At 40.0% G+C, this 24,831-nt stretch overlaps 1 protein-coding gene across 3 annotated transcripts in view; it reads right to left on the reverse strand.

The window, feature by feature from the left end:
- Positions 1-24,831, reverse strand: part of LOC105472693 (crystallin zeta like 1) — a 52,837-nt gene that overhangs the window by 600 nt on the left and 27,406 nt on the right. For 2 of the 3 annotated variants that reach the window (XM_011726181.2, XM_011726180.2), the window contains exons 6-12: positions 22,900-22,968; positions 12,769-12,902; positions 11,597-11,708; positions 8,489-8,587; positions 6,925-7,046; positions 5,394-5,499; positions 1,207-1,252 (exon numbers count right to left, since the gene is read on the reverse strand). In XM_011726181.2, the coding sequence (XP_011724483.1) occupies positions 1,207-1,252; positions 5,394-5,499; positions 6,925-7,046; positions 8,489-8,587; positions 11,597-11,708; positions 12,769-12,902; positions 22,900-22,968 (688 nt within the window). Of the gene's footprint in view, positions 1-1,206; positions 1,257-5,393; positions 5,500-6,924; positions 7,047-8,488; positions 8,588-11,596; positions 11,709-12,768; positions 12,903-22,899; positions 22,969-24,831 lie in introns of all 3 variants that reach the window. The other variant, XM_011726182.2, reaches the window with a different exon arrangement.

Here is a 24,831-nt window from a genome sequence, read left to right on the forward strand (position 1 = left end):
AATGTCAGGTCAAGTTAAAGTAGAACAAATGGGGTGGTATATGACAAATGCTAGTGCTCAAATCTATTACTTTATTAATTTTTTGAGACAGACTCTGGCTCTGTTGCCCAGGCTGGAGTGCAGTGGCACGATCTCAGCTCACTGCAACCTCTGCCTCCCAGGTTCAAGCGATTCTCATACTTCAGCCTCCTGAGTAGCTGGGATTACAGGTATGCACCATCAAGCCTGGCTAATTTTTGTATTTTTAGTAGAGATGGGTTTCACCATGTTGGCCAGGCTGGTCTTGAACTCCTGGCCTCAAGTGATCCGCCTACCTCAGCCTCCCAAAGTGCTGGGATTACAGGCATGAGCCACTGCACCCAGCCTCAAATCTATTACTTTAAGTAATTCAAACAAATTTGTCCATTAGTGTTTCCAATGTTAAAAGTGGTTAAGTTTTGAAGGAAAAAAAATTATCTTCTTTATTTACTACCTTTTTTTTTTTGAGACGGAGTTTCTCTCGTTGCCCAGGCTGGAGTGCAAAGGTGAGATCTTGGCTCACTGCAACCTCCACCTCCCAGGTTCAAGCAATTCTCCTGTCCCAGCCTCCCCAGTAGCTGGAATTATGGGTGCTTGCCACCAGGCTCAGCTAATTTTTGTATTTTTAGTAGAGACAGCGTTTTGCCATGTTGGCCAGGCTGGTCTCGAACTCCTGACCTCAGGTGATCCACCCGCTTCAGCCTCCCAAAGTGCTGAGATTACAGGGGTGAGCCACTGCGCCCGGCCTACTCCCTCTTTTATAAGTGATAAACATTCAACTTTAAACAAATATACCATGGTTTTCTCTCCTTCAAGCTATTGGTTATTTCAAGTTGCTTTGGGAGGGGTGATGAGGAAAAGCAAAGGGTGAGGTACACTATATAATGGAGTGAGGAAAACTCACAAGCCACTTCTATTTCTGGGAGTACCTACTTGTGTGCCACCAGATACACTTTGATAAATATTAAAGAGCAGCTATTTATCTAAATGAAATATAAGGTCAGTAAAAAAGTAATTACAGTTTCTGCCACTACTTTCAATGGCAAAAACCACAATTATGTTTGCACCAACCTAATAATAAAATATGGAGGCAACAGGCACATGGCGAGAGCTAAAACAAAAGTGGGACTGCCTGCCTTAGCTCCTTGAAAATAGAAAAACAACAATGATTTGGTTACTTTAGCGTACCTGAAAACACCAGTTGATAACTTCTCCATCACATCCTTTAAGATACGTAGCTGGAAGGATTGTTAAGGTGGCAATGTAAAGGAGAATTAAATAAAACCATTCAATAAACAGAGGATGCCAGGCAGATCACTTTCTCTTGTTTCAAGTTTTGTACTCTCAGAGATTCAACATGTTAAGTTAGAGAAATTCTGGAGGACGTCAAGTTTAGCTCCACAGCAGGGAAGTGATTTGAGAGTTGGTGGTGTAACAGAGCCTAAATTTCCAAGAACAAGTGACAAGAGCAGCAACTCAAGCCTGGTGCTTATCCTAAGTGCTCACCACTATTATCTCAATGGATGGGAATGAAATAGTGTCTAGTTTTCATTTCTATATTACATATGGCATTTTAAGTTAAAAACAATTTTAGCACTTACATATCTTACTTTAGATGTACATTTGTTAACCAGGCTGTTTGGTAATAGGCTCAAAATTTGTTTGCAGAAGCCAGTAAACTTTGTGTGTGTGTGATATACAGTCATTCCTCAGCATCCATGAAGGACCCCCATGAAGACCAAAATCTCCAGATACTCAAGTCCTTTACAGAAAATAGCGCAGCAGGTTGGAAAACAAGGCTCTCTATAAAAAATTAAAAAATTAGCCAGGCATGGTGGCATGTGCCTGTTGCCCCAGCTACTGGGGAGGATGAGGCAGGAGGATCCCTTGAGCACATGGGTTTGAGGTTACAGTGAGCTGGAATGAGCACTGCACTCCAGCCAGGGCAACAAGCAAGACCCTGTCACAAAAAAAAAAAAAAAAAAAAAAAAAAAAAAGGCATATTTGCGTATAACCGAGGCACAGCTGCATTATACATTAAGTCATCTCTATGTTACTTATAATACCTAATGCAATGTAAATACTATGTAGGTAGTGGTTATGCTTTTTTTTTTAAATTGTTGTATTATTACTTTTTCAGAGTTTTTTTTTTTGAAACAGGGTCTCCCTCTGTGGCCCAGGCTAGAGGGCATGATCATGCTCACTGCAGCATTAACCTCTCAGGCTCTAGTGATCCTCAGCCTCCCAAGTAGCTAGGACCACAGCGATTCACTGCCACACCAGGTTAATTTATTTTATTTTATTTTTTTGTATAGACAGGGTCTCCCTATGTTGCCTGGACTGGTCTCGAACTCCTGAGATGAAGCCGTCCTCCTGCCTCAGCCTCCCAAAGTGTTGGGATTACAGGCATGAGCCACTGCCCCCGGTCTCCAAATATTTTTGATCTTTGATTCGTTGAATCCCTGGATGTGGAACCCTCAGATACAGGGGGCTGTATGTCACGAAGAGAATCAGAAAATGATGTAAAAATCAAAGAAAAATCTCTCTTGCTAATTTAATTGAAATTATAATATTAAGATCAAAATGCTATGTAATTGCCAGTACTTCTGAATTATTTATGGCCTAGAATGACACAGTTGGAAGGAGATGTCTCTGTTAAATCACAAGCAGCAACTTAGCTTGTATGAACTGAATGAGGAGGGTTTACACAAGTGAGGACTACAGTATGATTCAGGACTTTAGAAAATGCAAATTAGGGCTGGGTGCAGTGGCTCACGCCTGTAATCCCAGCATTTTGGAAGGCTGAAGCAGGTGGATCACCTGAGGTCAAGAGTTCGAGACCAGCCTGACCAATATGATGAAATCCTACCTCTACTAAAAATACAAAAATTAGCCGGGCATGGTGGCATGCGCCTACAGTCTCAGCTACTTGGGAGGCTGAGACAGGAGAATTGCTTGAACGTGGGAGACAGAGGTTGCAGTGAGCCAAGATGGCGCCACTTCACTCCAGCCTTGGTGACAGAGCGAGACTCCGTCTCAAAAAAAAAAGAAAAAGAAAATGCAAATTAGAAAATATAAGTCATTTAAAAATATTTTTAAAAGAAAACTGAAGAATATAAATTTACTAATTCACATCCCTGCAAGTTCCCTTCCTATTGCTGTTAACAAAATTCTCACCTGTGTGCATAGCATATATTTCTGATTCTGGAAAATGTACAGTATTTCATATACACGTCATGTTTCAACTTGGTCCAAGGATTTGTCAAATAGGTTAAAATTGCCTTCTTATCGGGAGAGGTGGTTTGAGAGAATTAAGTTATATACAGCAAAGCAGTCAGTCTAGTTTCCAACATGTAAGATTCAAAACTAATAGCTACATAGTATTCCAATATTAACTAATGTTACTTTTAATAGCCACGTGGTATTCTCCATTGTAGCATCACTCCATGTTATTCTTAATAATTACAATGTTATTCCTAATAATTACCATGTTATTGGATTGGACATATACTTTTTTTTTTTTTTTTTTGAGATGGAGTCTCGCACCGTCTCCAGGCTAGAGTGCAGTGGCGCGATCTCAGCTCACTGCAACCTCCGCCGCCCAGGTTCAAGCAATTCCCCTGCCTCAGCCTCCAGAGTAGCTGGGACTACAGGCGTGTGCCACCACGCCCAACTAATTTTTTTTTTTTTGTATTTTTAGTAGAGACGGGGGTTTCATCATGTTAGCCAGGATGGTCTCGATTTCCTGACTTCGTGATCTGCCCACCTCATCCTCCCAAAGTGCTGGGATTACAAGCATGAGCTACTGCACCAGTCCGTGTACCTTTTTAAAAAATGACATTAATTAAAAATCCTTTTAGAAAGTTAAATCTAATTTTCAAATTTAATAGGAAATATTTAATCAAACAACTTTAAATTCATACATGCACTACAAGAAGGGGTTTTGAAATCTACTCCTTAAAACTCAATACATGCAGTATACTAATTACGTAACTTTTTTTTTGAGAGGAGTCTCGCTCTGTCACCAGGCTGGAGTGCAGCAGCACGATCTCAGCTCACTGAAACCTCTGCCTCCCAGGCTCAAGCGATTCTCCTGCTTCAGCCTCATGAGTAGCTGGGACTGCAGGTGCGTGCCACCACGTCAGGCCTACATAACTATTTTAAAGCTCTGAATAAATTCTGTCATTGCTCCCGGAGGGAACTGGCCTTTATATGTATCACACATATATGACTAGGCACATTTAAGAAATGTAAAGTATGATATTCACTAGAGACAAGTGTAAGGCTATATAAATCTTCAGAAACACACGTATGCTCTATCAAGTAATGATAACTTATTTTTTTTTATCCAATACATTAAAACTTTTAGCAAGTGCTGCTGCCTCTAAGCCAGACATTTTAGAAATAAAAGGAATTCTTAAGTTGACCCTACTCTAAAGAGGTTTGGACCTTTCTTTTTGAAATTGTTTGTATATTCCAAACTTTTTTTTTTTTTTTGAGGCGGAGTCTTGCTGTCTCCCAGGCTGGAGTACAGTGGCTCGATCTCGGCTCACTGCAAGCCCTGCCTCCCGGGTTCACACCATTCTCCTGCCTCAGCCTCCCAAGTAGCTGGAACTACAGGCACCCACCACCATGCCCGGCTAATTTTTTGTATTTTTAGTAGAGACGGGGTTTCACCGTGTTAGCCAGGATGGTCTTGATCTCCTGACCTCGTGATCCGCCTACCTCGGCCTCCCAAAGTGCTGGGATTACAGGCGTGAGCCACTGCACCCGGCATATTCCAAACTTTTTATTATTTTTACTCAACTGGAATGATTTGGCTTCAATCACACCAGAGTTATCTCTGAATGACTTCTGTTTCAAAACTCAAACCCATCTTCATTTGATAAAGATTTACTAGCATTGATATTTATAAAACACTCCACAAACTCTTTAATTTAGAAAAGTATTCTGAAATGTTTCTGTGCAATGGCACCATCATAGGAGTAAGTGTGCAACCTTTCAAGGTGATGTGTAATTTCCTTAACGTCAGGTTAAAAACAAAATTTTCCACGTATCTTATGGCTTATCTCCATTCAGAAAGGAGAGAGACTGCCTGAGTGTGATTCTTGTTCCGCCACTTGCTGCATCCTTGAGTCTGTATCAACATCTCTACGCTTTGGCTTCTTCACCTGTGAAATGGGGATGGTAACAGGACTTACATCTCAAAAGGCTGCTTTAATGTTTAAATTAATACTTGCAAGGCACTTGGAACACTGTTTGGCATACTTAAGGAAACTTAACTGCTATTATTATTTCCTATTATCGTAATGAAAGAACTTAGTACAGTACAAGGTTTCAAGCCAGAAACTCAAATCAGTCGATAAAAAGGATATAAAGATATTTTCCCTGTTGTACATTTGACAAATTCCAAACTTCATCATTCAGGAAAGCTAACGTTGCTCCCTTGAGGAAAAGGCAATGGCTATCTGGAGGATCCAGCTTGGATAGAATAAAACAAAGACTAATCAATTATTGTGAGTTTAACAGCAGGATGATTGGTATCTTGAGTCAGAAAAACTTCTACACAAATTAAATGATGTCCAAATCACAAAAATATGCACATAAATAACATTTAATAACATGTAAATGATAATATTTTCTATTTCATGGTCCAGAACGATGAACGATGATAAGTACATGGCAGATGCAAGGCCGATTTAGAGTCCTGGTGATGAAATGGGAGGGGTGTGTGTGTGTCTTTTCTCACCATCTTCATGAGGGTGTTGGAAAATCAGTGAAGATTGGTATGTGAGAATTATGGTATTTGCATATCAGTCATCATGTAAATATGTAACTAGAATGCTGAAAAAGATAAGCTTGAGAGATAACATACATAAACATGTATAGTAATTCCAGTTTGAATAATTAGGAAATTGTGATAATTTTATACGGAAATATTTTGCTAAGTATATGTCAACGATGTTCAGATAGCAAAAATGCTATCTGAAACACTATTAAAAATTCATGCCGGGCGTGGTGTCTCACGCCTGTAATCCCAGCACTTTGGTAGGCCGAGGCAGGTGGATCACCTGAGGTCAGAAGTTCAAGACCAGCCTGGTCAACATGGTGAAACCCCGTCTCTACTAAATACACAAAAATTAGCCTTGCGTGGTGGCAGGCGCCTGTAATCCTAGCTACTTAGGAAGCTGAGGCAGGAGAATTGCTTGAACCCGGGAGGCAGAGTTTACAGTGAGCTGAGATCGTGCCATTGTGCTCCAGCCTGGACAACAAGAGTGAAACTTCGTTCCAAAAAAAAATCATAAGTCACATGTCTAAATCACTAAATAAAATTATACTTCATTGCTGAAAATATGTCTCTGGTAGGCAGTATTTCAACAATTTGGCCAACATGTTGCTAAAGTAAAAAAAAGCTACATTTCTACATATAAAATATGTAGCTACATATAAAATATGGAATGAAAAATAAAGGTAAATTTCTTTATGATTCAGATTTTCTTTTTATGAGACAGAGTCTTGCTCTGTGACCCAGGCTGGTGTAGAGTAGTGCAATCTCAGCTCACTGCAACCTCTGCCTCCCAGGTTCAAGTAATTCTCGTGCCTCAGCCCTCAGCCTCCCAAGGAGATGGGAATATAAGCCTGCACCACCATGCCTAGCTAATTTTTGTATTTTTTCTAGAGACAGGGTTTCACCATGTTGGCCAGGCTGGTCTTGAACTCCTGGCCTCAAGTGATCTACCCGCCTCGGCCTCCCATAGTGCTGGAATTATAGGTGTGAGCCACCGCGCCTGGACCAGATTTTATACTAATTTAGTCACACTCTTTGCCTCAAATAACTTAGACTTTATTGTTTGTTAATTACACCCCTTTGGTGTAATGGTAATGCTTTATGGTTTCTGATAATACCTGAAGGTTTTCTTCTGTTGTTACCCAGTGGCCTCCAACACCAAGAAGTGTGATGATATCATGTTTATGTGGTAGTAGTTGTAGTTTTACAGCTGGTTCATCATCTTTACTATACAATCTCACTTGCAAGGGAATAGTTTAAAAAAAAAAAACAAGAGAGAGAGAGAAGAAATATATTTTATAAAAATCTGACAAAAATTTATTCTTCAAACAAGTTCTTATTTATTTAGAGACAAAGTCTTACTATGTTGCCCAGGCTGGCCTGGACTCCAGCAATCCTCCAGCCTCAGCCTCATGAGTAGTTGGGACTACAGGCGCAGACCACTGTGTCCGGCACTCTCTTTACTTTTTAATGTACGAATGAGGAAACATTTTTCTTAGAAAAAGCCACACACAATGTATTCTGACACCATAAAATCTACTTTTTGCATTAAACTGATCATAAAATTTATTCTACATTTAATTACAATTTATTGTAAATCTATTTATTATAGAAATAAATAAAGATAAAAAGTCTATCTTCATTTGAAAACCAGGCAAGGTAATGTAACACATAACCAAATCTGATCATTAACACTGATAGCTTAATATAGTGAGATGAGTTGATTCCCAGTTAAAAAACTCAGACTCAGGATAGTCTTAACATAATTACTGAAATGTCCATGTGAAAAAATGATGCAATAAAGTATGAATTTACTTCCACTGACAGATTATCCTGAGCTATTTTCAAATCTTAGAAAATACTGGTTTAAAAAACCACACGATAGTCATAACCATATTCATCCATGATTTTCAAATTAGAAGATAAATTCTACCAAAGTATAAACAGAAGCACTTTGCAGGCCTGTAAAACCTACCCTTTAGGAGTCATGCTATTACTTAAGTGTGTTCAGAGTAAGTGTTAAAAAAATACTAGTTAAACTAAAAACATTCAAGAAAGTGAAACTGGAACAAACTTTGGCATTTTCCAAATAGAGACTGCAGACATCAACTATCCAATAGAAGGCAGCCTCACACAGCAGATGGGACTGAAAAGGCATCGCAATGATGCTGTGTTATCTGGGAACTACTGAGGAGGCCATGTTTCTAGATTTCTTGTAGCAATATGTCATTTGTTACTCTAATGTCTACACCAAGCTCGTCCAACCCGCAGCCTGCCCAGGATGGCTTTAAATACGGCCCACACAAATTCGTAACTTTCTTAAAACATTGTAAGACATTTTTTAGATTTTTTTTTTTTTTTTTTTTTTTTTAGCTCATCAGATATCATTAGTGTTAATGTATTTTATGTGTGGCCTAAGACAATTCTTCTTCCAACGTGGCCAGGGAAGCGACACCCCTGGTCTACACTGTAAAAGATAAGCATGTTCTCTCTTACATACAGTACTTACAATGAGAATAAAGTAGAAGTTCCAATTTAAATTAAAAAGTCTTTAGTTAAAAACAAAACCCAAAACTCAACATCCAGTTTAATAAGTGCATTAATAATTATGCCCTAAATTTTTTTCTTAAATTCATCAAACTAAAAAAACTACACAGGCTACTAATTTCGTAAGGTACCTACCTCCAGCATCTAGGACAATATCTACTCCCAGGCCACCTGTTTCTTCCAAACAGCTTTCAGCAACATGAACTTTCCCATTAGATACATCAATCACTCGGGCTGTAAAGGACAGGAAATCAGGCAATTGTACTGTTCTGTATGTGATCAACACAAACAAATCAGGGAAAAAGAAAAAGAAAAGCAAATAAATATCTATTCTTTGAAATGAGTTAAGCAATTCAAACAATTACTGAATTTAAAGGGAGAAAGTCAATTTAAATTATACTTTTTCTCATCTAACCCAATATGGGATATAGCAGTCTAAACGAAGAGACCTATATATTTAATAAAATTAAAATGTGAACATTTTGAGGAGAAGGTGATCCAAGGCTGGTCTGTTGACACAGAGCACTATTTTCTACAGCTATAGGGTATATTGCCAGAATTAAGAATCTGAAAACACAGAGGTACATGTATAATAAGACATGAACTGGAAGATTAAGTCAGTTTCTTTTTTTTTTTTTTTCCAGATAGGGTCTCACTCCATTGCCTAGGATAGAGTGCAGTGGCGTGATCACAGCCCACTGTAGCCTTCAACTCCTGGGTTCAAGCAATCCTCCTGCCCTAGCCTCCCAAGAAGCTAGGACTACAGGTACATGCCACCATGCCTGGCTAATTTTTTTAAATTTTTTTGTAGGGACAGGGTCTTGCTATGTTGCCTAAGCTATTTTTGAACTCTTGGCCTCATGTGATCCTCCTGTCTTGGCCTCCTGAATCCCTGGGATTATAGGTGTGAGTCACCACCCCCAGCTAGATTAAGTAGGTTCTCAAGTATGTTCATATTTAATAGTCTTTAGAGCTAAAAAGCATCAAAATATACAGATGATGCTCATCTTTATGATGGGCTACATCCCAATATACCCACTGTAAGTCAAAAATGCACTTAATATCCAATAAACCCATCGTAACATTTTGAAAATCCTAAATCAAAACACTGTCAGCTGGGAACAGTCTGTATTTGTATAATAAGGTAATTATCTGCTAGAGGCTGTTTCACCGTTTCTCAGTCATAGAAATCCCCCTCTCTTCCCCACTTACTCTCCCAAATGAAGAAAAATCTTAAAGCTAAGGAAAAGGAACATGATTTTTAGAAGAGTCAGTACAAATTAAATAGATTTTAACTGGCTGCATTAAAGGATATTAGTAGTATCATATTAATAGAATATAAATTATTGACAGAATTAAAAATAATTCTCAGAATTTTGAACTGGCAAATAACAACATGTTTGTATTTCCTTTCTGTATCTTTTAAGACCTTCTAGTTGAAGAGAATTCCTCTTAGAGCTGCCCAGATTAGTGGTGTAGTCCAACAGAGTAATCTAGGATTTGGAGGGAAGGAGGAAGAGGACAAAAGGGAAAGGGGACAAAGTAATCTAGGAAAGGCAAATTAACAAATAAGGAATTTTCCCTTCATTCATGTTCTTTTTATTCACACCATTCATGCTTTTTTTTTTTTTTTTTGAGATGGAGTCTCGCTGTGTCACCTAGGCTGGAGTGCAGTGGCATGATCTCGGCTCACTGCAAGCTCTGCCTCCTAGATTCATGCCATTATCCTCCCTCAGCCTCCCGAGTAGCTGGGACTACAGGTGCCCGACACCACACTGGTTCATTTTTTTTTGTATTTTTAGTAGAGATGGGTTTCACCATGTTAGCCAGGATGGTCTCGATCTCCTGACCTTGTGATCTGCCCGCCTCGGCCTCCCAAAGTACTGGGATTACAGGTGTAAGCCACTGTGCCCGGACCATTCATGCTGTTTTTTTTTTTTTCTTTTGAGGCGGACTCTCACTCTGTTGCCCAGACTGGAGTGCAATGACATGATCTCGACTCACTGCAACCTCCACCTCCCGGATTCTACCAATTCTCCTGCCTCAGCCTCCTGAGTAGCTGGGATTACAGGCATCTGCTACCACGCCCAGCTAATTTTTGTATTTTTAATAGAGATGGGGTTTCATCATGTTGGCCAGGCTGGTCTTGAACTCCTGACCTCAAGTGATCCACCTGCCTCAGCTCCCAAAGTGCTGGGATTACAGGTGTGAGCCACCACGCCCAGCCTATGCTCTCTTTCTCCATTCTATTTTCAAATCTCTTCTTTTTCCTTTTCTCTTCCTTTCTTCAGCCCCTGTATTGCCTTCCTTCTATTTCTTGGTTATCTCTGTCACAAGCATAATGTAACAATGGAAATTAATGTGAGCTTTACTGTCAGGCCTGGGTTCAAATCTCATTCCAGTCCTTTACTAGGTGTATATCCTTGGAGAAGTTAGTTCTCTGAGGCTCGTCTCTAGTTCTTCCGCACCCAGCCTGCATCAGGTGTTTCTAAACTGCATCAAAGTTCACCTAATTCAAAGTTGAGTAAATTGTTGAAAACAATGGGGCAAAGAGGAAAAAACTGAAAAATGTAAGTTTACAAAAAAACATAAGTAATTAAAATTAAAACTATCACTTAAGTAAATTGGGGCTGGATATGGTGGCTCATGCCTGTAATTCCAGCACTTTGGGAGGCCAAGGTGGGTGCATTGCTTGAGCTCAGAAGTTTGATACCAGCCTAGGCAACATGGCTAAACCCATCTCTACAAAAAATACAAAAAATTAGCCGGGTGTGATGGCATATGCCTGCAGTCCCAGCTACTCAGGTGGCTGAGGTGGGAGGATCACCTGTCCCTGGGGAGGTCCATACTGCAGTGAGCCATGATTGTGCCATTGTACTCCAGCTGGGTGACAGAGTGAGACCCTGTCTCAAAAAAAAAAAAAAAAAAAAAAGTAAATTGGGAGATAGCACATACACTGCATTTTCAAACTGACTTTCGTTTGGGATTTTATAAGTTCTTTTTTTTTTTTTTTTTTTTTTTTTAAGATTATATATAGATGAGGTCTTCCATGTTGCTCAAGCTGATCTCAAACTCCTGGGCTCAAGTGATCCTCCTACCCTGGCCTCCCAAGGTGCTGGGGTTACAGTCATGGGCCACTGCACCTGGCCAAGGATTTTGTACTTGGTTTTACAAGTACATTTTTAAAGGTGATTTTCCTCCAAAATTCCTTGTTTTAAAGTCTGTGCTTGTAATACTACCCACCTATGGGAGGTCTGAATCTTTCAAGGCACTGCTTATCTTCAAGGCTGCATGCTGTTGAAATCACTTTGGCTCCTCTATGATGTGCTAACTGAATAGCTATTGTACCAAATGCCTGTGTAGAAAAAAAATATACAGTGGGTGTACGGTTATAGGGCAGAGGCCATATCAAATTGATTTCTTTATATTATTTAATAAAGTGTAATTCTTTAGTGTTACTTTAGTATATTTTAAAATGTTATCTAATAGGAAAAGAGCACAGTTATGGGCAATTTTAAGAGTGGAAATATTTGATTGACTTTCTTCTTTACAAGGGGTGGTGGAAAAGCTGCATGCCACAAGCTGTCACTCGGTCTGACCACAGCACATAATTTCAAGGATGGAGGGTCACATTCAGACACATGGCCTTGCAAAGAGAAAACTGGGCCTTGTCAGTGTGATGGTCTAAGCTAATTATATACTATATATGGGAGTCCAGCTACCTCTCTTTGAAGATCAAAACACTTCAAAAGCTCCATCCTGTTCAGACCCATGGGGTAAGTTCGGGGAAACACTACTATCCTGATGTTGGACATCAGGCTGAAGCCAATGCTGAAGACAGCTCTGCCTTTTCTTCAAAGAAAAGCAGGAAGAAAGCATTTAATCACTAGCCAGTTAGAAAAGAGAACTATAAGTTAATTTCAAGTTTTTCTTGACATTTTTAGATGACAGTATTTTACGTATTGTTTTAGTGTCTTGCACTGTTTTGGTATATGTAATATGTTTAAATTAGGACGTGCTGATCTTTTGTGTGATCCATCTATATATAAAATGCCAATACTTGGTCAACGTAAGTGTGAGGGTGGGAAATAGGCTACAAAGCTGGTAGGGAGTTCTGGACTATGACTTCAAGGGCTCATGCGGTATCTTAGGCTTTGTCTAACAAGAGTGAATAAAAATGGCTTGTCTGCTTTTTAATGTACCAGCAGATTCAAAGTCATAAACTAATCACACTAAATCTAACTTTGATCTTCTATTGATAAAAGCTGCTTATTATAACAAAATAGGACACTGGAAAAAAAGTCAATCAATAACCTATTGGCAAAGAATTATATTAGCAAACGGATGGCTCATTGCTAAATTTCCTAAGTTTACTATATGCTGCTCTGTTTCTTAACAAAACCATTAGCACCTACACTTGCTCCATCCATTATCAGCACTGATTTTCCAGGAGAGACATAAGAAAGATAATGCAGAGCTGTATAGGCGCGCACTCCATCCCGAATGCTTCCTGCTGCTTCCGTCCATGTGACCTTTTCTGGTTTATGAACTATCATAAAGAACAGGAAGAAACAATCTGTTAGCAAGTCCCATGAGTCCTACCTCCTGGATCTATTTCTCTCCATCTCTACTACTACCATGGCCCTGGTCCAAGCCCCCACTCCCATTCTCTCTCACCTACATTACTTTCCATTATTGCCCATGAACAATTCTCCACATAGGAGTCAGTGTGTGTGTATTTTTAAAATGTTTTATATTGTGAAATAAAACACATGCAGAAAAAGTATGTAAAATATAAAATACAGTTGGATGAATAAATATAAAGGAAATATGCAAAGTTAACTACCATCCTGGTGGCGAAAGACCACAGCCATCACCCCAGCAGCCTCTTCTCTCCTCATCAGAGGTCACCACCATTCTCATACAATTTCTCATTTGTATCACTCAAGTACGCATTTCTAAACAATACAATTTCGTGGCTGGGCGCAGGGGCTCATGCCTGTAATCCCAGCACTTTGGGAGGCCAAGGCCGGCGGATCACGAGGTCAGGAGATCGAGACCATCCTGGCTGACACGGTGAAATCCTGTCTCTACTAAAAATACAAAAAATTAGCCAGGTGTGGTGGCAGGCACCTGTGGTCCCAGGTACTTGGGAGGCTGAGGCAGGAGAATGGCATGAACCTGGGAGGTGGAAGTTGCAGTGAGCTAAGGTCGTGCCACTGCACTCCAGCCTGGGCAATGTTAGACTCCGTCTCAAAAACAAAAAACAAAAAACAATTTTGTATTGCCAAGGCTTTAAACTTTATCTGAACGGAATCATACCATATGCATTCTTTTCTACCTCGCTTTTTATGCTCTACATTACGTTTTTAAAGCATCCTTTCTGTGGATGAGGCTGTTAGATCACTTTCACTCTTGTTGTTTTATAGCATTCCAATATATTAAAAACACCTTCATTTGCTTATCCATTGTTTAGCTGATGAACATTTGTGTTGTCTCCAGTTTTTGTCAGTTACAAACAATGCTGCTAAGTGTGTTTGTATATGAAAGATATTGTTACACTGTGTATGGTTTTTCCTAGGATATTTAAATCGGAGTGGAAATCCCAGGTCCCAGGGTATATTACCTGTTCCTTAACTACACCTTTCCAAAGTGACTGCATCAATTTACTTTCCCACAGGACTGTCCTGTTGCTGCAAATGTCCTTGTCAACTTGTGGAATGATCACATTTATACATTTTTACCAATTATGAAGGTAGGTAATAGTTTCTTACTATGATTTTAATTTGTTTTCCCTGACTACTGAAAGAGGTTGAGCATCTTTCCATGTTTATTGCCCATTTGGAATTCCTTCTGTGAATTCCTTTTTCAAGTGTTTATCAATGTTTCTATTGTTTTGTCTTTTTCTTATTTAGAGCTTTACAGGAATTCTTTATATATTGTAGATAAGTTGTTTATGTGCTATAAATATTATTTTCAACTTTGTGTCTTCTGTTTTCAATCTCTTTAACAGTATCTTTAAAAAATAGAAGCACCAGAATGGTATTTTAAAAAGATAAATGATATCCTAACAATTCTCTGCTTAAAATTTATCAATGGCTTTCCACTGCACTTGGAACCAAATGCAACTCCTAATATAGTTTAAAAAGCTCCACATGATCTGACTGTTAAACTATTCCTTAACATGTTTCGCTATTTTTGTTTTGTGTTTATGCTGTACACTGATGTGATTTTTCCACAATACAAGGAATTCTTTTTTTTTTTTTTTTTGATACGGAGTCTCACTCTGTCGCCAGGCTGCAGTGCAGTGGTGCAATCTTGGCTCACTGCAACCTCCCCCTCCTGGGTTCAAGCAATTCTCCTGCCTCAGCCTCCCAAGTAGCTGGGATTACAGGTGTGTGCCACCATGCCTGGCTAATTTTTGTATTTTTTTAGTAGAGACGGGGTTTCACCATGTTGACCAAGCTGGTCTCAAACTCCTGACCTCAGGTGATCTGCCTACCTTGGCTTCCCAAAGTGCTGGGATTACAGGTGTGAGCCATCGCGCCTGGCCAAGAAATTCTTTCTTGTTTTACCTAAGATCAACTTTATAACACTTTCACAGTCTTTACCAGCTCTTTCAAATGTTTCCTCTAATATCAATGATTCCCGTGGACTAGGCAGAGTAGTTAGCACTGCATTTAGCAACTAGTGCCATCTAGTGGGGGAAGTGGAGCATTCAAACACGCATGTTGAAATGCTCAGACAAGAGCCTAGAATTAAAACAGTAAAAACATATTAAGCACCAGGTGATAGCACACACAGTACTTTATTCCTTAGGTAACTCTTTAAGACAGCTATTCTCCCAATTTTACAGATTATGAAATAGGGTTCAGGGTAATTGATTAATTTGTCTAATGCCACATAGCTCATAAGGTGAATATATGACTTTAAAGCACATCTATTTCAACAGTGCATGCTCAGTCAACATATAATTTACTTACTGGGAACATCTTCTATCAAAAGGATTGGAACTATCATATTTTTATTAAAAACTCAATCATGTTGTCCTTAAAGAAATGCTAACTGCGGCCAGGCGCGGTGGCTCACACCTCTAATCCCAGCACTTTGGGAGGCCAAGGCTGGCGGATCACCTGAGGTTAGGAGTTTGAGACCAGCCTGGCCAACATGGTGAAACCCCGTCTCTACTAAAAATACAAAAATTAGCCAGGCGTGGTGGCAGGCGCCTGTAATTCCAGCTACTTGGGAGGCTGAGGCAGGAGAATCGCTTGAACCCTGAAGGTGGAGGTTGCAGTGAGCCAAGATTGTGTCATTGCACTCCAGACTAGGTGACAGGGCAAGACTTTGTCTCAGAAAAAAAAAAAATTACTACCTGCAATAAAATTATATTTAAAATTTCAACAGTTCTAAAATTGCATGGTTAGATGTGGGTTAATATCAACACACTTGCTTTTGTGTTGGGGGTCCACAGGTGTTTATTATGTTATAAAAACTAAACAAATAAGGCCAGGTGCAGTGGCTCACACCTGTACTCCCAGCACTTTGGGAGGCCAAGGGGGGCACAGCACCTGAGGTTGGGAGTTCGAGACAAGCCTGACCAACATGGAGCAACCCCGTCTCTACTAACAATAAACAAATTAGCCAGGCATGGTGGCGCATACCTATAATCCCAGCTACTTGGGAGGCTAAGGCAGGAGAATCGCTTGAACCCGGGAGGCAGAGGTTGCAGTAAGCCGAGATCACGCCATTGCACTCCAGCCTGGGCAACAAGAATGCAACTCTGTCTCAAAAAACCAAAAACCAAAAACCAAAAAAAAAATTAAACAAATAAATGAGAGCCATATTTCAGCATCCAAGAATTATAATTTGATTTCTTTCTAGTTTAGGTCCAAAGGAATAAAAACAACAATGCTGAAAATATGTGCAAAATTTTGAATGAAAAATAAAATTAGTTTTAGGATTGACAGAATTGCTGAAGAACTGAAAAGTACAAAAGAGCTGGAAGAATTACTCTACTCTTTAGCTCTATTATCATGTTTGAGAAACAGGACTAACATCACGTTTTGGGGGAATGTTTGAAACATAGCTCTTTGGTTTGGTAAAGAACAGACTTACTTGAGTTGAAAGTGACTGAGCACTGAGCACTCATTAAACAATTATGAAGGCCAGGCACAGTGGCTCATACCTGTAATGCCAGCACTTTGGGAGGCCAAGGCGGGAAGATCACCTGAGCTCAGGAGTTAGAGACCAGCCTGGGCAACATGGCGCGACCAGTTTCTGCAAAAAAAAAGTTGGCCAGGCATGGTGGTGCATGCCTATTGTCCTAGCTACTTGGGAGGCTGAGGTGGGAGGATTGCTTGAGCCCAGGAGTATGAGGCTGCAGCAAACTGTGATCATTCCACTGCACTGCAGCCTGGGCTACAGAGGGAGACCCTGTCTCAAAAATAAACAAATAAACAAAAAACAAAACACCAAAGACAAATTAAAAAAAAACAAAAACAAATTATATACAGAAAAATCACCACGCAAGTAATAGAAACTAAAATGGAGTTGTAGTGAACTGAAAATTTCCCCCTACAAACTTGCTGGGAAACTGAAATTATTCCCTTTTATAAAAGGTTGGAGCTACAACAGAGATTAGAGGTTATTTAGCTGAGTGTCCTCATTTATAGACGCAGTCAGCGTGTCTAGGATCTAGCCTAAAGGTCACACTGTTAGTCATCATTTTTTTTTTTTACATTGTAAATTGACAAATTATAATTGTATAAATTTATGGGGCACAAAGTGATGCTATGATTTATGAATACAATGTGGAATAATTAAATCAAGCAAGTTAACATAGCCATCATCTCAAATACTTAACATATTTTATGATGAAGACATTTGAAATTTATTCTCAGCAATTTTGAAATGTACAATACTCTATTATTAACTATACTCACCATGCTGTGCAAAGAACTGAAAATAAAAACATACCCCTCGGCCAGGCGCGGTGGCTCACGCCTGTAATCCCAGCAGTTTGGGAGGCCGAGGTGGGTGGATCACCTGAGGTCAGGAGTTCGAGTCTGGCCTGGCCAACATGGAGAAACCCCGGCTTTACTAAAAATACAAAAAATTAGCTGGGCGTGGTGACGGGCGCCTGTAGTCCCAGCTACTCAGGAGGCTGCGGCAGGAGAAATGGTTGAACCTGGGAGGCGGAGGTTGTAGTGAGCCAAGATGGCGCCACTGCACTCCAGCCTGGGCAATAAGAGCAGAATTCTGTCTCAAAAATAAATAAATACATACATACATACATACATACATACATACATACATACATATCCCTCCTTAGCTGAGATTTTATACGCTTTGTCCACCAACACTCCATTCTTCCCAGCCCGCAGCCTCTGTAGCCACCATTCTACTCTCTGCCTCTATGAGTTTGTTTTAGATTCCACACAGAAGTGAGAACATGCTGTATCTGTCTTTCTGTGCCTGGCTTATTTCACTCAGCATAGTGCTCTGCTCTCCATTTCCATCCATGTTGTCACAAATGACACAATTTCCTGCTTTTTAAAGGCTCAACGGTATTCCATTGTATATATCTATCCCACATTATTCATTCATCTGTTGATGGACACTTAGGTTGAGTCCATAACTTGGCTGTTGTGAATATTGCTGCAATGAACATGGGAGTGCAGACATCTGATTTCAAAGTTTCTGGGGCAAATATCCAGAAGGAGGATTGCTGAATCATATGGTAATTCTATGTTTTGATTTTTGAGGAACATTCATACACTTTCCATAATGACTGTACTAATTTACATTCCCACCAACAGCGTACAAAGTTTTCCTTTTCTCTACATTTTTGCCAATACTTATCTTTTGTCTTTTTGATAGCAGCTATTCTGACAGGTATGAGATGGTATTTCTTTGTGATTTTAATTTGCATTTCCCTAATGATTACTGATGTCGAGTATTTTTTCACGTCTTCTTTTGAGAAACGTCTATTCAGGTCCTTTGACCCTTTTCTACTTGTTTTTTTCTTCCTGCTATTGTCTGAGCTCCTTATATATCACTATATTAACCGCTTATCAGATGTACAGCTTATCAACATTTTCTCCCAGTCTGTAGGCTCTCTCTGCACACTGCTGTTTCCTTTGCTGTGTAAGAGGTGCTTCTTAAAGTACTACTTTTTTTCTGAGACAGGCTGGAGTGCAGTGGCGCAAATACAGCTAACGGTAGCCTCAACCTCCTAGGTTCAAGCAATTCTTCCTTCTCAGCCTCCCAAGCAGCTGGGGCTATAGGCACATACCACCACATCTAGTTTTTTTTTTGGATTTCTTATAGAGACAGGGTTTTACCATGTTGTCCAGGCTAGTCTCGGACTCCCGAGCTCAAGCGATTGGCTCTGCCTTGGCCTCCCAAAGTGCTGGGATTATAGGTGTGAGCTACTGTGCTTGGCCTAGTTTTTTTCTTTTTTTAAAAAACAAACTTTTTGTTGAGATGATCTTGCTATGTTGCCCATTCTTAAAGTATTTTCTTTCTTTCTTTTTTTTCAAAATTTTATTTGCTGTTAGAGACAAGCAAGTTGCCAAGGCTGGTCTTGAACCCCCGGGCTCAAGCAATCCTCCTACCTCAACCTCCCAAAATGTTGGGATTACAGGCGTAAGCCACCACACCCAGCCTTAAAGTACTTATTTTATCTTATTTTATTTTTTTGAGACAGAGTCTCACTCTGTCACCCAGGCTGGAGTACAGTGGCGCAATTTTGGCTCACCTCTGTCTCCTGGGTTCAAGCCAGTCTCATGCCTCATCCTTTTGAGTAGCTCGGATTACAGGTGCACGCCACCACACCCGGCTAATTTTTTATATTTTTAGTAGAGACGGGGTTTTGTCATGTTGGCCAGGCTGGTCTCAAACTCCTGACCTCAGGGGTTCCACCCGCCTTGGCCTCCAAAAGTGCTGGGATTACAGGTATGAGCCACCGTGCCTGTCGTACTTCTTTTAAAGAAACATTTTGTTGTGTTTTCTTCCTCAAGGAATATCTGCAATTGTTTTCTCTATATACTTTAGTGGATTTCTGGACTTTAATCCATCCTCCTAATTTATAAATAAGTTAGAAGAAAAAGGTCATTTGTGTGGTTTGCCTGTCTTAGCTTAAACTTCATAGCTAGAAAATGGATGCTCTAATTTGCTTTTCTCCTTCTGGTCCATGCCATAACTTTCCAGTGTTCATCAGTGCCTAAAGGAATGGGCCTTGTTTGGTTGTTGTTGGTTTTTTTTTTCTTTTTTTTTTGAGACAGAGTCTCACTCTGTCGCCGAGGCTGGAGTGCAGTGGCACTGTGTTGGCTCACTGCATCCTCCATCTCCTGAGTTCAAGCAATTCTCCTGCCTCAGCCTCCCGAGTAGCTGGGATTACAGGCATCTACCACCACGCCCAGCTAGTTTTTATATTCTTTAGAGACGGGGTTTCACCGTGTTGGCCAGGCTGGTCTCGAACTCCTGACCTCAGGTGATCCACCCACCTCAGCCTCCCAAAGTGCTGGGATTACAGGCATGAGCCACCGCGCCCAGCCAATTGTTGTTGTTTTTAATAATTTATCTTCTATAGCAATTTAGTTTTGGTTACTTAATGAAAAGACTCCATATTCACGACGTTCTCAAAAGAACAGGGCAATAAGGCCAACCATCCAAGGAAACTCTGGGGCCAAAAACAAGATAGTTTCCTGTAAAGGAGCCAGTGGCAATCCTCAATTTTCAAACTGCACAATTTCAAAATAGCTATGGATTAGAGACTTTCACTGCATGGTATTTGAAAGAGATCTATCTTTCAAAGGAAGACACATACTTGGCTCCTTATCTAGGTTTAATGTACATTCCAATAAGTACAGGCCTCAGATCTCTGAAAAAGTGTCTTTTGGAAATTAATTTTTAATAAAATAATACAGTATTATTGGAAATTTTAGATATAATGAATGACATTAATTTAAACAAAAATTACTTTAAATTTATAATTTTAGCAATGAAATGTCAAAGATTTGTTAGCCTAGCTTGAGTTACTGTATGGACCCAACTGAGTAAAATTACTATTTTTCTTTTTTATTATACTTTAAGTTCTAGGGTACATGTGCACAACATGCAGGTTTGTTACATATGTATACATGTGCCATGTTGGTGTGCTGCACCCATTAACTCGTCATTTACATGAGGTATATCTCCTAATGCTATCCCCCTACCCCCACAATAGGACCCGGTGTGTGATGTTCCCCTTCCTGTGTCCAAGTGATCTCATTGTTCAATTCCTACCTATGAGTGAGAACATGTGGTATTTGGTTTTCTGTTCTTGCGATAGTTTGCTGAGAATGATGGCTTCCAGCTGCATCCATGTCCCTACAAAGGACAAGAACTCATCCTTTTTTATGGCTGCATAGTATTCCATGGTGTATATGTGCCACATTTTCTTAATCCAGTCTGTCACTGATGGACATTTGGGCTGATTCCAAGTCTTTGCTATTATGAATAGTGCCACAATAAACATACGTGTGCATGTATCTTTTGGAAGACCCAAATCCAAATTGGCCTCTGTCCCCAAAAGGTCTGATTAGATATTACATTATTTAAGAAAAGAACCTAGGAAAAGGTTTAATTCAATAGTTCAAGAACATAAAAGAATGTATTTGCACCTATGGATATGGTATGAAGAACATAATGAATCCCAGCATAAGAAATATATGCTGGCTGTACCACTGCAGTCCTGGTGTGTCCACTGACCACACCTTCCTCCCCTGCTCACATAGGTAACTTCCACCTAACTTTCCATCCTCTACCTTTTCTCTACATCCTTAAATAACATATGCTTAATTTTGTACATTTTTGAACTGTATATAAATAAATGGTATGGGGACTGTTTGTATTCTTCTGCAACTTGCTTTTTTCACTCAATATTGTTTGTGAGAATGATTCACTTTGATATGTTTAGCTCTTACTCATTTTCACGGCTATATAGAAATTCATTCTATGAATATCTTCAACTATCCATTTGCTTGGTGATGGACATTTAGGCTGTTTCCAGTTTCTTTCACTATTACAAATAATGCTGCTATGAACTCTTATACAGTGTGTCTCCTAGTGCACATCAAATTTCCATAGGCTACGTAACTATGAGTGGAATTACCAGATCTGATGTATATACATCATTACCTTAATTAGATAATGTTAAATTATTTTCTAACATATTTGTACCAACTTACATTCCAGTGCATGAAAGGTTCCATCATTCCACATCCTTCCCACCCTTTGGATGGTCAGTTTTTTTTTTTTTTTTGAGATGGAGTCTCTGTCACCCAGGCTGAGTGCAGTGGTACCATCTCGGCTCCCTGTAACCTCCACCTCCCGGGTTCAAGTGATTCTCCTGTCTCAGCCTCCCGAGTAGCTGGGATTACAGGCATGCGTCAATAGCCCAGCTAAGATTTTTTGTATTTTTAGTAGGGATGGGGTTTCACCATGTTGGCTAGGATGGTCTCAAACTCCTGACCTCAAATGATCTGCTCGCCTCGGCCTCCCAAAGTACTGGGATTACAGGAGTGAGCCACTGCGCCTGGCTGATGGTCAGACTTTTTAACTTTTGTCAGTCTAGTGGATGCATAATGTTATCTCGAAGTGGTTTTAATTGCTTTCCCGATTACTTAGGAGATGAAGCAACTGTTTAATATGGTTTCATTAAGTGTATATGTGTGTGTGTGTGTGTGTACTTTAAATATCCAAAAAGTAAATAACCATAAGAAAAATTAAAAATGAACATTTCAGTTAAACTCAATACTAGTCAAAATATATTTGCAATAGAAACCAAAGATGAGTGTTCTTTTTTTTCTCTTTTTTGAGACACAGTCTCGCTCTGTCACCCAGGCTGTAGTGCAATGGTGCAATCTTGGCTCCACCTCCAGAGTTCAAGCGATTCTCATGCCTCAGCCTCCTGAGTAGCTGGAATTATAGGCGTGTGCCACCAGGCCCAGCTAATTTTTTTGTCTTTTCAGTAAAGACAGGGTTTTGCTATATTGGCCTGGCTGGTCTCAAACTCCTGGCCTCAGGTGATCTGCCCACCTTGGCCTCCCAAAGTGCTGGGATTACAGGTGTGAGCCACCACACCCAGCCTGAGATGAGTGTTCTCAATTCTTTCCTGTCTCAAACTCTACATCTACTGTCTAAATTTTGTACATTTTTTGTTTCAATCAATAACCAAGAGTAAAAAAAAATTTAAAATTCTGATTAGGGATATAATTTAACAGCCAAGAGAGAAACCACTTTTCAAAGATCTTACCATGAGCAGTGTTAGTAAAACTTAAAGGTCTATATATTGTTTAGTCTGAATAAGAATTTTATGAATACTAATTATAAGCTAGAAGTATTCACATGACCAGCCAAACATTTTTTATATACATGACTGGTTAATGATACTTTATTAAGTACAACACTCATGGTAGATTCAAAAAAATTAAAATGTTATTAAACCATATGTCAATGAAGTAAGACTTATGTGAGCTCCAAAGTACTGGATTGCTACATACCCAAGTAATGCTCATGTACTCTAACAACTTCACAAAGTCCAGGGTCTTCAGAGTCCAGGGGCAAAATTCCTAAAAATCAAAATAAGATATTTAAGGGATATAAGTCAAAAATTCATTCCTAATGAGAGGCCAGTAAGTATTATTACAAATTTTATTCAGTGGAATTTTGAGGAAGGTTCCAGTAATTACTAGTGTGGATAAGAAAAAATTCAGAAATAGGGAAGTGCTCTGTGCCACTCCTCCTATCTCTTTCTTCTTTCCCGTCTGAGTGATAGTAAGATGATGGCTGATGTTATAGAACGAAGTCAGAGTCTTGGGAGTATCTGGACTCCTTGCTAAATTTCTCCCTGATGGGCCGGGCGTGGTGGCTCACACCTGTAATCCCAGCACTTTGGGAGGCCGAGGCAGGTGAATCATGAGGTCAGGAGTTTGAGACCAGCCTGGCCAACATGGAGAAACCCTGTCTCTACTAAAAATATAAAAAATTAGCTGGGCATAGTGGCGGGTACCTGTAATCCTGGCTACTCGGGAGGCTGAGGCAGGAGAATTGCTTGAACCTGGGAGGTGGAGGTTGCAGTGAACAGAGATTGCGCCACTGCATTCCAGCCCGGGTGACAGTGTGAGACTCCATCCCTCAAAAAAAAAAATTGTCCCTGATGGGTTGGGCAAGGTGGTTCACACTTGTAATCCCAACACTTTGGGAGGCCAAGGCAGGAGGATCACTTGAGGCCAGGAGTTCAAAGCCAGCCTGGTCAACATAGTGAGACCTCATCTTAAGAAAAATTTAAAAATTAGTTGGGTGTCATGGTGTGCACCTGTGGTTCTAGCTATTGAGGAGGCTGAGGCAGGAGGACTGCTTGACTCTAGGAGTTCAAGGCTGCAATGAGCCATGATTACACCACTGCACTCCAGCATGGGATAAAAGCAAGACTGTGTCTCAAACTAATAAACAAACAAAATTATCCTTGATGCATGGCTACCTTCCTATAGTTTGGTTCCGTAACATACCTCAGTATTTTTCTTTTTTTTTTTTTTTTTGAGACACAGTCTCGCTCTGTCGCCTAGGCTGGAGTGCAATGGCGTGATCTTGGCTCACTGCAACCTCCGCCTCCTGGGTTCAAGCAATTCTCCTGCCTCAGCCTCCCCAGTAGCTGGGATTACAGGCATGCACCACCATGCTCGGCTAATCTTTGTATTATAAGTAGAGACGCAGTTTCACCATGTTGGCCAGGCTGGTCTTGAACTCCTGACCCTGTAATTCATCCACCTCAGCCTCTCAAAGTGTTCACAGGCATGAGCCACCACACCCGGTCAGAGTATGTTTCTAATAAAATCCCATTTTTCTTCTAAGGTAGTTTGATTTTATTTTTGGTTTCTTACAAAAAGAATCTTGAATAATACAGAGTGCCACTGATTTCCTGAGCAGAATAAAAAGATAAGAAAGAAATAATCAATTCTCCAGGATAATGCCTGAGTCAAAGGCAGTACCATAAAATACTGATGAAAACCTTCTTACAAATCTATCCTTTAAGAATTTCAAGCATGCTATAAGGCTAAATATTTTTTCTTTCTTTTCTTTCTCTCTTTTTTTTTTTTTTTTTTTTTTTGGACAAGGTCTCTCTCTGTCACCAGGCTGGAGTACAGTGGCGTGATCATGGCTCAATGCATCCTCAAACTTCCAGGCTCAGGCAATCTCCCATCTCAGCCTCCCGAGTAGCTGGGACTACAGGTGTGCACCACCACACCTGGCTAATTTTTGTATTTTTTTTGTAGAGTCGAGCTTTCGCAATGTTGCCTAGGCTGGTCTTGAACTACTGAGCTCCAGTGATCTCCCTGTCTTGGCCTCACAAAGTGCTAGGATTACAGGTGTGAGCCACTGCATAATATATATATGGCCCTATATAATACATGTTATATAAATGTTTTTTAACT

The sequence above is a fragment of the Macaca nemestrina genome, chromosome 4 (assembly GCF_043159975.1).
Source record: "Macaca nemestrina isolate mMacNem1 chromosome 4, mMacNem.hap1, whole genome shotgun sequence".
In the NCBI taxonomy this organism is placed as follows: Eukaryota; Metazoa; Chordata; class Mammalia; order Primates; family Cercopithecidae; genus Macaca; species Macaca nemestrina.